Below are 14203 nucleotides of genomic sequence, written 5' to 3'. Positions count from 1 at the left end.
TAAATGGTAATATGAATATTCATAATAACGAAATACTCGGTGGAATCAATTTCAATATTAGCAAATACGGAAAGACTAACGACTGATAATAAAACGCAAATTTGCTGATATTCTTATACACGTCGAAAATCATCTTTAAAAACTTCTATCAGCTTTAATACGATTGAAAAACCTGCGAGTTTTCTCGCTCTTTTCTCTCATCAAATAAATACGCGCCTGTATACTTTTTCCTTTCATTAAAATGATATACGTGTGCTTTAAATAAACCGAGACGAATGCGTGAGAGATTGCTGAAAATCGAAAAATGTATTTGACGCATCGCGCGGCATTCATACGAATCATTAAACGGTACCAGCTTACCGTTTCGTAATCTTCTCAACGTATGTACGGGCGAACGGTCTCGTTCACGTCGCACGCTTGAATTAATGACGTTGTTAATGCGTGATTCAACAATAACGTGCATCGATCGTCGTGGAAATGCAATTACAGAGAGTGGCGGTTGGTACAGGTGGCGAATAAACGGTGTACAAGACCCGACGAGTAGAGAAAAAAAAAACGCAAATGAAAAATCGTATCTATTCGTTGTACCGTGGGATTTACTCTGATCGTAGCTCGTATTCAACGGAATAAATAAAAATGCCGCGTTCGATGCTGCGACTATAACTTGCCACCGAATTTGACAAATACCGAAGGTTACGAATGCTCTTTGTTACGCCTCTCTTTGCTCTATATTTTTTATTCGAGCTTCCTTCTTTCACGAAATCGTAGAAAATTTATTAGTTTGTAATTTAATCGATACTTTATCGTTTACGCGACAGAATAGAAAATATTTGGACGAGAAGATACTATAGGAGACAAGGCGATGATCGCAACGAGATTAACAATTTAAGTTTTATTTAAATACTCGGAATACTTACAAAAGTGACGTTTTACAATCTATGTTGTTATTAAAAAATAGTGAAAATTTTTACTCCACTGGAGAGATTTGTGAAAAAATCAACAAGAGAGACACGTGAAATTGTGTCGGACATAACCAAATATTTCACTCGCGTGAAAACGTTTGTTCTTTCTAAAAATGGGAAACATTTCAAGGTTTCAAACGATAAAATTTGATTAGAGTTTCAAGATGGCAACAAACGTTCGTTTTAAGTAACGGTTAATTATTAATATAAAATTGAAGCGTTCGTTCCGTGGAAAACAGTTTCTAAAGAAATCTGTCACTAATTGCATCGAACTTGCATTGAGCTCCATATATTATCAAGATACGTTACATGCAATTCGATGTCGTGAAATTGCTATACTCTAGGCCGGATTCGACAGGGTGTATAACCCTATCAGCTTCTTGATTTTGCGGTTGGCAACAGATGATGACGAAATTGGCAGGGAAGCTCCAACTTTGTGAGCTTTCGATATGGCAATGGTGGCTCTTTGATTACGGACGCGCTGTCTAGCAAATGCTCCTCGTCTTCCTCTGTTCTCCTTCGTTTGTGTTGCATCTTCCTCCACCACGGTGTGTATATCTACTTTGAAAGACCACATCATAGGTGGCCAAGTCTGGAGGTTCGGCTTAATCACGACACTGCAGCACGAGGTTATCCTAATTTCGTAGTGATTAAACGTTCCTGGCTTGTAACATCGACCAAGCGACGTGAAATTCACGAAAATTGAAGTTCCTTGTAAACCAGCTCGGTCTTTCCTTTTAATTTTTCCGATCTAACTCGCAATCACGTTACCGTTACCTGTCCTCGTGAAATAATTCACGAAACCGCATGCTTCAGCTTAAAAATCTCTGTGCTTGCTCTATTCGTGCAATTATATTCGTAATAATATGTGTATTTTTTACGATAACCAATTGAAAATACATCTTTTCTCTATCTATAGATATCCTCAGGAAATTGTCCATCATAATTTCCGAACGATTATTAAATAATTAATGTACGTGAAGCTCGTATTACGATGGAGTTGTTATATTTAACGGCAAGTCCGTTGATTATAATTAATTTTGCAATCAGAAGGAGTATTACAAGGCGGTCTAGAAAATTAATTTCTAATCAGTCATTACACTTCCAACCCTATTCAGGCAAACGAAGAAACGAAAGCTCGTCGTACAGCGGCTAATCGATCTTTAGCGAGGTCAGGTCGCCTCGATATACCCTTATGTTCAAGTCACAGCGTCAGAGTGTGCACCTAATTAAAAGTTCGTACTACTTTTGTAGAACCCGGTGTTACAACCATCGGCTGTCGCAAGAACGAGCTTCCGCAAAGGACTGGCGCTCGCCCAGCATTTGAAATTTCTCGTGTCTAACTAGAAAAATTCTTTCAGAAAATTCGACTTTGTCTCACCGCTGAAACCAAATTATAGGTAGACCAGACTCTGTAGTTCCGCGTTTGCTGGAAATCAACGAAAAGATACGACGAGAGCTAAATGAAAGATAAAAGCATTGCCAGGTCTAGTAATTCTTCGTCGATCAAAGGTTTATTCATCGAATATATAGCGAAGCTTCCAATTTTGTTCGCACGAAATTCTCGTAAAACGCTATAAATGTATAGAACAGTAATTCAATTTCCATGCGAAAATATAGAAGAATTATGTAGAAGTTTCGGTTTCGATTTTATGGAAGATTTACAATGAGAATAAAATAATGTATGAGTAACCTTCAAAAGGTAACGAGTCGATTGAACCGAAAACGCGGGAGTTGCGCTCTTTGGAAAAATTGAAGGGTAATCCTTCATGAGGTAAGCAGGCAATGCACTCACTCCTACCCGGCTGCTTACTTTTTTCTTCGAGCCTGTAGACTCTGAAAATCGGGTTTGCAATACAATGAAGGCTTTCAAGGTAGCGTGCAATGTTGGCACTTGCCAACCGAACGATAAAGTTTCCTCTGAATTTCCCGCAGCGCCCCTGGCAGGAGACGAGTTTACGTGGATTTGCTCCAATCAGAGTTTGTTACGTATACACACACGGCGGATAGTTACCAATGAAAACACTCACGACGATGACATTCTCCTTGATGCAGCTATATCTATACATCATACAGCGAATCGATGCTTCACTTTTTCTTCGTTTCATTAGTTAACTTATAATAAACTCCACGTGGATAATCGTGACGACGATCTATCCCACGTCGAATTTCACATTATTATTTCGCATTCATTTCATATTCATAAATATTTCATTTTATGAAATTTTAACGCGAAGAGCAAAGTGTAGATGGTCAGATGTTTCGAAAGCATTCAATCAAACTTTCACCGGGTTAAATAATTAATTAAACCTAAATTTAAACATTATCAAAATGTTTTCTATGATTTTATTATGCGATTATGCGATTTCCATATTATCCGGGTTTTTCGATTATCCGAAAAAGGCCCGATACGGATCAACTCGGCTGATCGAGATTCTACTGTATCCACCTTTACAAATGAAACTGATAAAGTGCCTGTATCAACAATTAATGACTTTGCACTCGTGTATTCAACGACAAACATGTCCTAATTCCTCCAAAGATTCCAGAAATCGAACGTTATAGGCCTATCAAGTGTCTGCGATCGATCCTACACCTGACTAAACTTACTGCATAATTTCCCAATAAACTTTCAACTGAATAAACATTCTCGAACGAACAAATTCTCGAACGAACAAATTCTCGAACAGTATCTATGGTACTTAGTTTATCCGCGACGGTTTAAGTCAAGTTACTTAATTTTAAAGCGTATCGCTTTAACTTATACCATTCTGTATTTTACGTGATAAGCAACATCAATTTCAAATAGAATTTATTTATCGCCATCGCCCGACTTTAATCCAACGCAACTGCTGTGTTTACCTACGATCCGGAGATATCCAGTATTGACTAGAATTAATTCACGATCGCTAGATTTTTCCGATTATATGGCTTGGATACGGTTAGAGTTGAAAGTCGAAAGACCGAAAAAAGATAAGAAGAAAGATGGTTCGTCGCGTGATACTAGCCAAGAGCGCTGCGGAAACTTGTACACCCTCAGCCAATGGGTTTCCTTTGAATTTCAATGGTCGACCCTCAGAGAATCACAAACGTTTCCACGAAGACTAAGTACCGCGACCCACGTTCTCATTTACCCCCGGGAAAACCGTCTGTTCAGCGGCGAATTTAAATCTTGTCCATCCTTCCCTTGCCCCCTGAAAGCGTCTTTTTGTGCATAATTCTCTAAAGACGCATGAAAACGTTACACAACGAAAGGAACTAGTCGGAGTTTACGGGCGCATGATTAAAACGTCTGTACAGGTCTTACCGGCACGAATTACCAAGGTAAATCACTTTTGACCTTATTACCCTCGCACTTTCCATCCTGAAAAAGGAAGACGTTTCTATCGTTGGTTCGCGCTTATTCAATTACTCGATCCCCTTACAGACGTAGCACCGCTTTGAGAAAACCGTAAGATCGATGCCTCTTTGCTCTACTCTTCAAGGTATCTTTACTTTTAAAGCCCCTCTAATGAACGCTAAATGCTGGTAAGACTTCCGCTTCCTGGACAACTTAAAAGATATTTTGATATTTCAAGTTACCAACTATCTTTGTAAATTTATTCCTCGTCCAGTAAACGTTCTTTCCATCTGTTATACTTATCAACGTCGCGAGTTCACCTACTCAGATTTCAAAACGCGAAGATTCAATGACACTCGCTTCGGAATTGCAAGTTATTAAATGGTCGAGTCGTTGAATCGTTAAATCGGAGAATCGTCGAATTATTTGTCACACGCTATGTTCATTTATCGTACCTTCGGATATCTTGGACATTTTGCAATCTTTATTCGCGGGATTGTCGAGTATTATCGTTGGTCGCTTCGTTAAAACAGTCATTGTACCATGGCCCTCGTAGGTGGCTACATAAATCCGGGACTTATTGAGCCGCATAGTTAAGTACGGGCGGTTAAAACAATTAGCTGCGCTCGGCGCGGCTGCACTAGCCCCGGTGTAAACAGCCCTCAGCAGTAATTCTGTTATCGGCGCTCGACGAGCATTCATAGGCTTAACGGGGCTTATTTCCCTCTCTCCCCATTCTGACCATTTACTCCTCTCTCTCTCTCTCTCTCTCTCTCTCTCCCCTCTCTCTCTCTTTGCAACCCTTCCCCGCTGTCGATCTCTACTTTGCTACCTACCGGCTGAATTAGGAGTCAGCTTTATCATATCCAGAGTGCATCAACTTGAGCGACATCGGCGATGAAGTCAACTTTTGCATACTCGAAGCTCACGCATCACGGATGAAGAGGATTTATAACTTCTCCATGTTCCGCCGAAAATTGTGATGGATGCCTCGGTGGTGTGCCATCGCACACTTTCCTTTCTTCGTCCCTTCGTGTCCAACTGTTGGATAATCTCATTTTTTGAAACTGATGACAGTAAATACCAGCCAAGTACATATATACATACATGCTTTTGTCTGTCTATATGTTTTATAGAACAGCGATTATATAAATAATAAAGTTATTCCATATTATAGTAAAACAGGAGGTAAAATTAAATTAAATATGTAGTAAGTATCGTAAATATTAATAGCAATAATAATTTCAATCGCAATTGCAATTTCTCAAAATAACGAAGTCTGAGGGTGTCAGACTTCTTCACTACAAAATACTTAAGTCAGTCTGATGTTATTTATTTCAATATTCATTTATCCATTACATACGTATGCTTGTATGGATATTTTATCTTTATATTGAATGCATGCACTCTGGTTTTATAAGCAAATATATATGTATAATGAATACAAATTGTCATTTTCACTCGTGCATACATAAACTAGTTATCAATATTAATACCACACTTGTGTCAATGATTAATGCATCATCACTAATATTAAAAAACGCGATGTGCAAGAAGACCTATCCTGAACTAATAAATAAGACACAGAAAAGAAAATGTTATTACTCACGAGTATAATAAATACCCGCGGTTACTATGCTCGTTAAGAAATCTACGTAATACAACCAGTCACCCGTGCCGATTCGGACCTCTCATCCTACGACATGATTGAGTGACCAGAGGAACAAAAATGCATGCGACTCACGATAAGATGGGAGGAACATGGTCGGTGACTACCGATGCTGTGAAGACCGTCATCAAAGAGGAGCCATGCAGTCCCATCATGGAAAGAACTATAGCAATACATAGAATATTATAATTTGCTGTTAAATATGACATTTGCTCTTAAATTAGAATACAATATACAGAGATACTTACATTCTTGAGTCTGCTTTGTTATAATAAGTTAATCATTGCGAAATCTGCATGGAAAACCAACGAATTGTTTATTAATCATCTGTGTCGTCCATTTCGTATTAGTTCGAATTATCGATTCTGCCTCAAAAACCAATAATATGATCTATCGATGATTGTAACTTGTCAAGTACACAATCAGCGATGGAAATAAAAGAAAATTTCTTAATTTTACTGAGATTATAATTAATAAATAATTAAATACGAACATACTATTTAAATGAAGCGGATAGAAGTGTAGAAGTGCTGATGAATTCGAAATGAAAATACTAATAACAACATACAATGATAGAGCACGATTCTCCGCGAAACTATGACTTTCGAATATTTCACACCAATAGCAAAGCTCCATTTGACGTGACAATATATTACGCCAATAGGAACAACGATCAGTTTCATTTGAGAATATTCTGCACCAATAGGCACGCTTGATTTGACTTTGACAATATATTGAGCCAATAAGAGCGTTCGAGTTTTGTATACACAAGCGCGCGCAAATTTAGCGTATTCAAACAGTCAAATTGATGAAATTGAGGAATAGAAAACATATTTAAGACAATATTCAGTAGCGAGTACGAATAAGATTATATTCGTAATGAAAAGCTTTTATCTTTCATCATAATTTTATGTTTATCATCAAGCATAAAGGATAAAAATAGAGATTGAGAAAAGTCTATCATAAAATAAAGAATATTATAATTTGTTTTTAAATACATAATGTTGATTATTCAAATTATTTAAGATAATTAAAGATTGTTGTTTATTAGACTTGTATATTAATAATTGTTAATATGTTAAATGTTAATAGAGGTTGATATCTTGATAACAACAAATATCATGGAAAGCAAACTGTGAAGAATACAATTGCAAAGATACTTACATGCTTGACTTTTGAAGTTCTTGCTAGAAAATATAAAGAAATGCAGTTTATAAGAAATCTGTAACAAAACATGAAATATCACAATTCGTTATTAAACACATAGCATTAATTATGCAAGAAGATAGTAGAAGATAAAACATTACTAAATTTAAAATTCTAATAAATACAAAAATTCTATTTCAACTCTAATATAATAGTTTCATATTCAGAAATCTAGCAGTTTAATAATTTCTGATGTATGTTAAACATTTTTATTTTATAATCCAATATTAAAACTTAAAGATTTTATTTCAATAGAAAAAGATAGAACTTTTGAAATTATCAATCATCTTTACTTTTTACTTAATAATGATTTAGACAAAATATCAAGAATAAGATAAATTAGAATACAATATACAAAAATACTTATTTATAAAAGTACTTATTATTCTTGAGCTCCAGAAGAAGCTATTGAGAGAAATTATTGAAACGAAATCGAAATGACAACTACGATTTATTATTACCTACCGTAATTGATATTATAATCAATTACGATAGGTAATAATAATATATTGGTTCTCGATTCTTTCTCAATGTAGGTATGACCTTGATTGAATACTAATAATCGTCTATTCGCAACCAAAAACAACAAATCGCTCTAAATTTTATTAGATTATGAATATAAAATGAACCAAATTAAGATTCTCACCATTTTGAAGCAATAACTTGATGTGGTATATTAAATTTTTCACTTTTATAACAAGCTCTTAGAAGCTGCTTCCTCCTTTCAATATAACACCGCGCGAAATGATATAATTTTAAATTTTAATTCCTATTTCTGCCACCAGGACGAAGATTACTCAGATACGTATCATCAGAGAGGAAACTCTCTACCACTCTCTGGTATCATGTATACTGTTAAAGAGAAAATTTCCTCTCTGACATTGTATACGTAGTATTGCACGCTAATGTCACTCGTTAATGGTTGTTAAACTTGCATATTTACTACTTGCATATTTATGTATGTTATTAGACAATGCGTTATTAGACAAGGACACAAGGAGTGCAGCGTTCTCTTTCTATTCCTATATCGTTTGTTCAGTGCGATCACTCACTCCATTTTCATATGCCTATGATCCTGTACCTTTATCCTGTACCATGTTAGTGATATAAAAATATAGATAATCTGACTGTTTATGCTCTGTCGATAAAATCTGAATGTAAACACAATTATCAAGTTCGCCACTACGTGGCGCATATGTTTGAGAATTCTATGTAAGATAGGAAATCTTCTGACACGCCATTTTAAAGTGCAGTGTCATCAGCGCGCCGTGAAAAGTAAATTAACCGCGTGTAGAGTTTTTAATATATTTATCAAAACAAGGTGTTTGAAATATCAACTATGTCAGGAGGAGCCTTATTTGGAAATAATGCTTCACGCGGAACCCCTAAAAATTTGGTGGAATTTAAAGCAGGGAAAATGACTATGAAGGGAAAGATGGTTTATCCAGATATTCGAAAAGGACAGCTTTACGTTTATCAATCTGATGATTCATTAATGCATTTTTGTTGGAAAGATCGTGTGTCAGGATATGTTGAGGATGTAAAGATATTTTTTATTATCTTTAAAATTCATTATAATTCAAAAATATTTATTATTTGTAAAATTGATATACTTCTTTCAAACTTTGTTTAGATTTCTCTATAATCATCTTATCGATATTCTTTATTTATTTATAGGACCTGATTATTTTTCCTGATGATTGTGAATTTAAACATGTTCCCCAATGTAAAACTGGAAGAGTATACCTCTTACGATTTAAATCATCGAACAAAAAATTCTTTGTTTGGCTTCAGGTAAGATGGGTTTTAATGTTAAATATTAAATTTCATACATTTGTTTATATTTTGTACAAATTATATTATAGAAAGTTAGTATTTATGAAGAGAATAAAAAAGGTGTAATTTTTAAAATAACAAAGACAAAATGATTATTTTTTCAATATTTATAAATTACTTGTTAGGTAAATTTTTTAGTTAATAAGGAACTTGTTAAGAAACTTTACATGTTATATATGAAACTTTTATATAAAATATTTTTATTTGTTCATTGATTTACAGTAATACCTTTCTAATAGCATATATGAAGATTAATATTTATTTACAATTAAAAGTAACCTATCTATAATTGTTATATATGTTCTTATAACTAATATATTTTAAACATGTATTATATTATACAGGGTATTTTGTATACTGGATATGATAGAATATCTCACAAAGAATTAAAATTATCAAAAAAAACGTTTCAATGAAAGTTGTATAGCCAATTATCTTTTTGCAGGTTGAGTAGTAGAATAATTCTGTGGTTTTTTAAATGAGACCATATATGTGCTAATGCACTAATCAATCCACCGTGGCATTTTCTATAAAACGATATTAACCTATCTATGTCAAAAAACTATTTGTTTAGTAGATATTTAAAATTTAATTTATCATATGAAAGACAAGGAAAGACGCAAGACAATATTCTTGTTTATGTTATTTTTATTTTTCATATGTTACAATGTAAACAAAAGATAACCGTTTCGCGTCTTTCTTTGTCTTTCATATGACAAATTAAATTTTAAATATCTGCTAAACTGACATATATAGATTTGATATATTAGATATATAGTTTTTTGACATATATAGATCAACACCTTTTTATAGGGAACACCAAGGTGGATCGATTAGAATATTACAAAATATATGATTCCATTCAAAAAAATGAAGTTGTACCTAAAATCTCCTCCACTATACGATCCGCAAAAAAATAATTTGCACCATATGATGCCCCTTTCCAACCCAAACAACTTTTGTTAAAATATTTTTTTGATAATTTTAATCTCTCGTGAGATATACTACCATTTCCAATTAAACGAAACACTCTATGTACATATAATAGGTTATGTACAATAACATATGCATGACACGTGTAAAATCATTTCATCCAAAATTATTAAATCGATAATTAATTAAATTAAAAATTATATAAAGTGTATTATCTTTTGTTTATTTATTTATTTATCATTATTCTTACCTTAGACTTTCGCTCATTACCACTAGAAGTAGTATTAGATTTCAAATATAAATAAGAATGTAATAATATTTTTATACAAAATATATATATTTATATATATTATAGATTGTAATAAAATATAACATTAATTACAAAATATTGTAGAATGTGTTATGAAGTAACTAAAATATATAGGTATATCATAAAAAATATATGTATGTACTTTGTGTAGTTTAGGAAAAGATATAGTAATTCCACAAAAGTTGATAAGATATTTTAGTAAGTAGGTAATGTTACATGCCTCATTTTTATACAGGATCTTAAAACAGACAAAGATGAAGAATATTGTAGAAAAATTAATGAAGTTCTTAACAATCCACCAACTCCTGGATCACAAAGAAGTGGTAGTACAAATCCAGAAGGAGATCTGCAAAATTTATTAAATAATATGTCACAACAGCAGTTAATGCAATTATTTGGTGGTGTAGGCCAAATTGGTTTAGGTAGTTTATTGGGTACAATGAATAGACCTCAAGGTGTGCAAAGTACTAGAACATCTACAACAACTGCATCGACTCGAGTTACTACAAGTACTGTAAGACCTGCTACGCAAATAATATCTTCAGCATCATCTGCTAATGATTCCCCTAAACCTAATAGTAAGCATATTTATTGTATAGTTTGTTATATAATTTGTATAAGTGATTCACATAAATCTCTGATTAGGTGATAATAAATCATCATCACGAACATCAGGTACATCAACACCTGCTTCAACAACAACGACGACGACAACAACAACAACAAATACAAATAACAAAATTCAACTTAGTGATCTACAAAACTTTTTATCAGAGATTCCAACACCTACAGGAACAGAATCCGCTGTTCAGGTAATATCTTTTCTCCATACATAGCTTTATATAACATATTTTTTCTAAATTTTCAGCTTTTCAACAATATTATTATTATAAAACTACCTCGTTTTCGAAATATTAATATAAATCTAATGTTTAGGTTTTAACAGCTAACAATTTATACCCAGAAATAATAATAATCTAAATTAAATGATGTATGACAATATACATTGGCACTCAATAATATCTTATGTAGAATATCTTGTATATCTTTTTTATTTATTATAGCTTTTTTATTCAATCAACTCAAAGACAACAATCATTGAAACCACAACTTTAGAATAATCTTATACTTAAGAAATACACATATATTAGAATTAGAACAAAGAACACGATAGGACAGAAGGCAACAACAAGAAAGAATCTTTATATTCTTTCAAAAATAATAAAAATAATAAATGTGCATTTATAAAGGTAGTCAATATTATATTATATTGCTCTGAGACTTACGTAGTTCTATTACTGTCTATATAAGTTTTTATCTTTATTATTTTTTATACTCTTCGTTTTAACGAAAATTGAAATACTCTAATTGGTGACAGTTATAACAGATAGAAGAAAAATAGATATAATAAAGATATAAAATACTAGGGCAACAAAAAGGAGATATGAAAATCTTAAATGCTATATGACTATACAAATTTTTTCTACAAAAATAATTGCTGAATAAAATAATATATATTTGTTTCATTTTCTTTTTCTCTCTCATTTTTTATTTCGATTATTTAAAATCGAATCAATCACTTGTATGGCTTATTAACGACTCGAGAGCGAAATCATTTTCTGTGTAAATAAGAACATATACATTGCTTCAGTACAAATGTTTAATAAAGCCAAATAGATAAATTATCATAACATACTAGTACAACATACTAGTATTTTTAACAGCTTTTTTTCTAACATGCTATATGTTGTTTTCTGTCATACTACATAATGTTATATAGAAGACATTAGAAATATGTCTTGTATCCATCTTATTTTGCATGTCCTGGAATGAATTTTAATCATATAAAAAAATTTCATTTTTTTTCTTTTAATACAGAAATTTCCCACGTGTAGAGTATGGTTTCATAATAATTTTATATTTGATTTTTGTATCATTATTTTACTTTACATTTATACATACAGATTAGATAACTTCCACGCAAACAAGCGCACGTGTCTGCACACACACATTGATGTTATATATCACACAATTTATCAAATATGTATTTCGCATTTTATATTGTATAATTAAATATTTCAATATTGTTCAATTACATTTTGTTCAGTCACAACAATTATTAAACAGTAGTTCACTGTAATATATTATCTGCTTTTTTTATTAATTATATCTTTTCTTTCAGCTGTTATCATTATCAGGAACAGAATGGTATTCTTGATAACATACTTGAAATGATATTTCATTGTTTAATGACTTGAAATTATTTCCTTTCTAACCAGCTCTTCAACATATATTCTGTTATGTGTCATTTTTTGATATTACAAGGTTGATTTAATGTAAATTTTTTCGTGGTATAAATTATTAAATTTCAAGGCCAGGTATTAATGAATGTTTTATACACTTATTTATCAGAACTAACACATGTGTCAAATAATTACAAATATGATAATTTTTAATTTGTAAAAACCAGTATTTATTTTTTCAACACTGATAAATCTTTTGTTATTATAAATTATGACTATGAAATTTTCAGTGTACTAATTAAATTATTGATATTGATATTATTTATAAATCTTAAAAGATAGCATTTAATGTATAATATATAATTGTATATTGTGTGTCTTTCTTCTTGAACTAATATGATTCTAATTCAAATGAAGAATTTATTAAACTATATGTGGTATACTAATTGCATACACAGTTTTTGTCTACTTAATATGTTTATTTTATTATTTGTATGCTTTGCATTAATTTACTTAATACCATTATAAGATATGCAAAAGAGAAGATACAATAAACAAACGAATAATATATATTAAATATTATGTATTTTTAATTTTAGCTGTGTAACATATTAATTTTTATCATTTCATAGAATCAGTGGTACCACCAATAGTTGAAACGCAGTATAGAGCCAATAAAACTATTACTATAAAATCAAAGGGCAGAAGCATGGTTGTTTCGTTATTTAATATTCTTTTCCACATGAACTTTTCCTGGCTGTCGGAGACTCTCGCTCTGTTGAGTAGTTGGGGAAGTTTCTCTGGGATTATTTGTTGTTTTCGGCCACCTACAGCACAGCTTATTGTCCGGCAGAGGGGAGTAGCAACTGAGCTGACCAATGTCATCCCTGCGGCAATTTCTGCAACGGAAAGCTTGGAGCGTGCAATGAGCCCGCACTTACCACCAGGGGATCACCTGTGTACCACGCTAGTGTCTCCCCAGTTCTCCCAGGCGCTATCAATGTTCTGGTCTGCTTTGCAGTCAGGCCAGGCGGGACCTGTCATCCGTCAATTTGGCTTGGGTCCAGATGCTGTCAATGCTGCAGCCAGTGGAAACATTGAAGAATTCGTCACTGCTCTCGAGTCTGAAGCTAAGAGTGGCCAAGAACAAACGCAGCAAGGACAGGAGGACAAAAATACTAAACAAGCTCCACCAGCATCTAGTCCTGATAAGAAAGGTGATGATGATGAAGGATTGGATTTAGATTAAAAATAGAATTTAACAATATTTTCATTTAGAAGATATACAATGTGTATTACATTATAATCATTTATGTGTAATAAATAATTCCTTAATGAATGATATACTTTGTTACAATATAATGATATTTACATATATCTCTCCTTCTTATTGTAAATATATCAGGTTTTTTAAATTTCAAGTCCAATAAAATTTGTATAATAAAACATTAATGAATAAATCAAAATTAAAAATGATCTTCAAATTAAATTTGTTAATTTTGTAATATATTGTATTTAGTTAATATTATTAATATAATGATATATTATTTATACATATTACTAATACATGTAGTTATACTTTTTATGTATATAATTGTTAGCCTTTACAGATTTTATATAATCTATTAATATTAATTTATATAATCATCCTGTAAATTCAAATTTTAGCAAATAATTCTTGTCTTTCCAAATTTAATTGGTTAT

General features: G+C 32.2%; 1 protein-coding gene across 3 annotated transcripts; it reads left to right on the top strand.

Moving 5' to 3' along the window:
* The first annotated feature begins 8394 nt into the window (after positions 1-8394).
* On the top strand, positions 8395-13843 carry LOC100650252 (proteasomal ubiquitin receptor ADRM1-A). Of its 3 annotated transcripts, none has more exons than XM_048411509.1 (5): positions 8395-8717; positions 8855-8971; positions 10492-10834; positions 10932-11068; positions 13353-13843. In XM_048411509.1, the coding sequence occupies exons 1-5, from the start codon at positions 8517-8519 to the stop codon at positions 13746-13748; spliced, it is 1194 nt and encodes a 397-aa protein (XP_048267466.1). In that variant the 5' UTR covers positions 8395-8516; the 3' UTR covers positions 13749-13843. The 3 variants fall into 3 exon arrangements, with proteins under 3 accessions (XP_048267466.1, XP_003400151.1, XP_048267467.1); XM_003400103.4 differs by having other exon boundaries at positions 10902-11068; XM_048411510.1 differs by having other exon boundaries at positions 8396-8717; positions 10902-11068; positions 13521-13843.
* Positions 13844-14203: the final 360 nt, after the last annotated feature.

The sequence above is a fragment of the Bombus terrestris genome, chromosome 13 (genome assembly GCF_910591885.1).
Source record: "Bombus terrestris chromosome 13, iyBomTerr1.2, whole genome shotgun sequence".
NCBI lineage: Eukaryota > Metazoa > Arthropoda > Insecta > Hymenoptera > Apidae > Bombus > Bombus terrestris.
The sequence above is the reverse complement of the archived record's forward strand: the minus strand, read 5'-3'. Positions and strand labels throughout refer to the sequence as shown.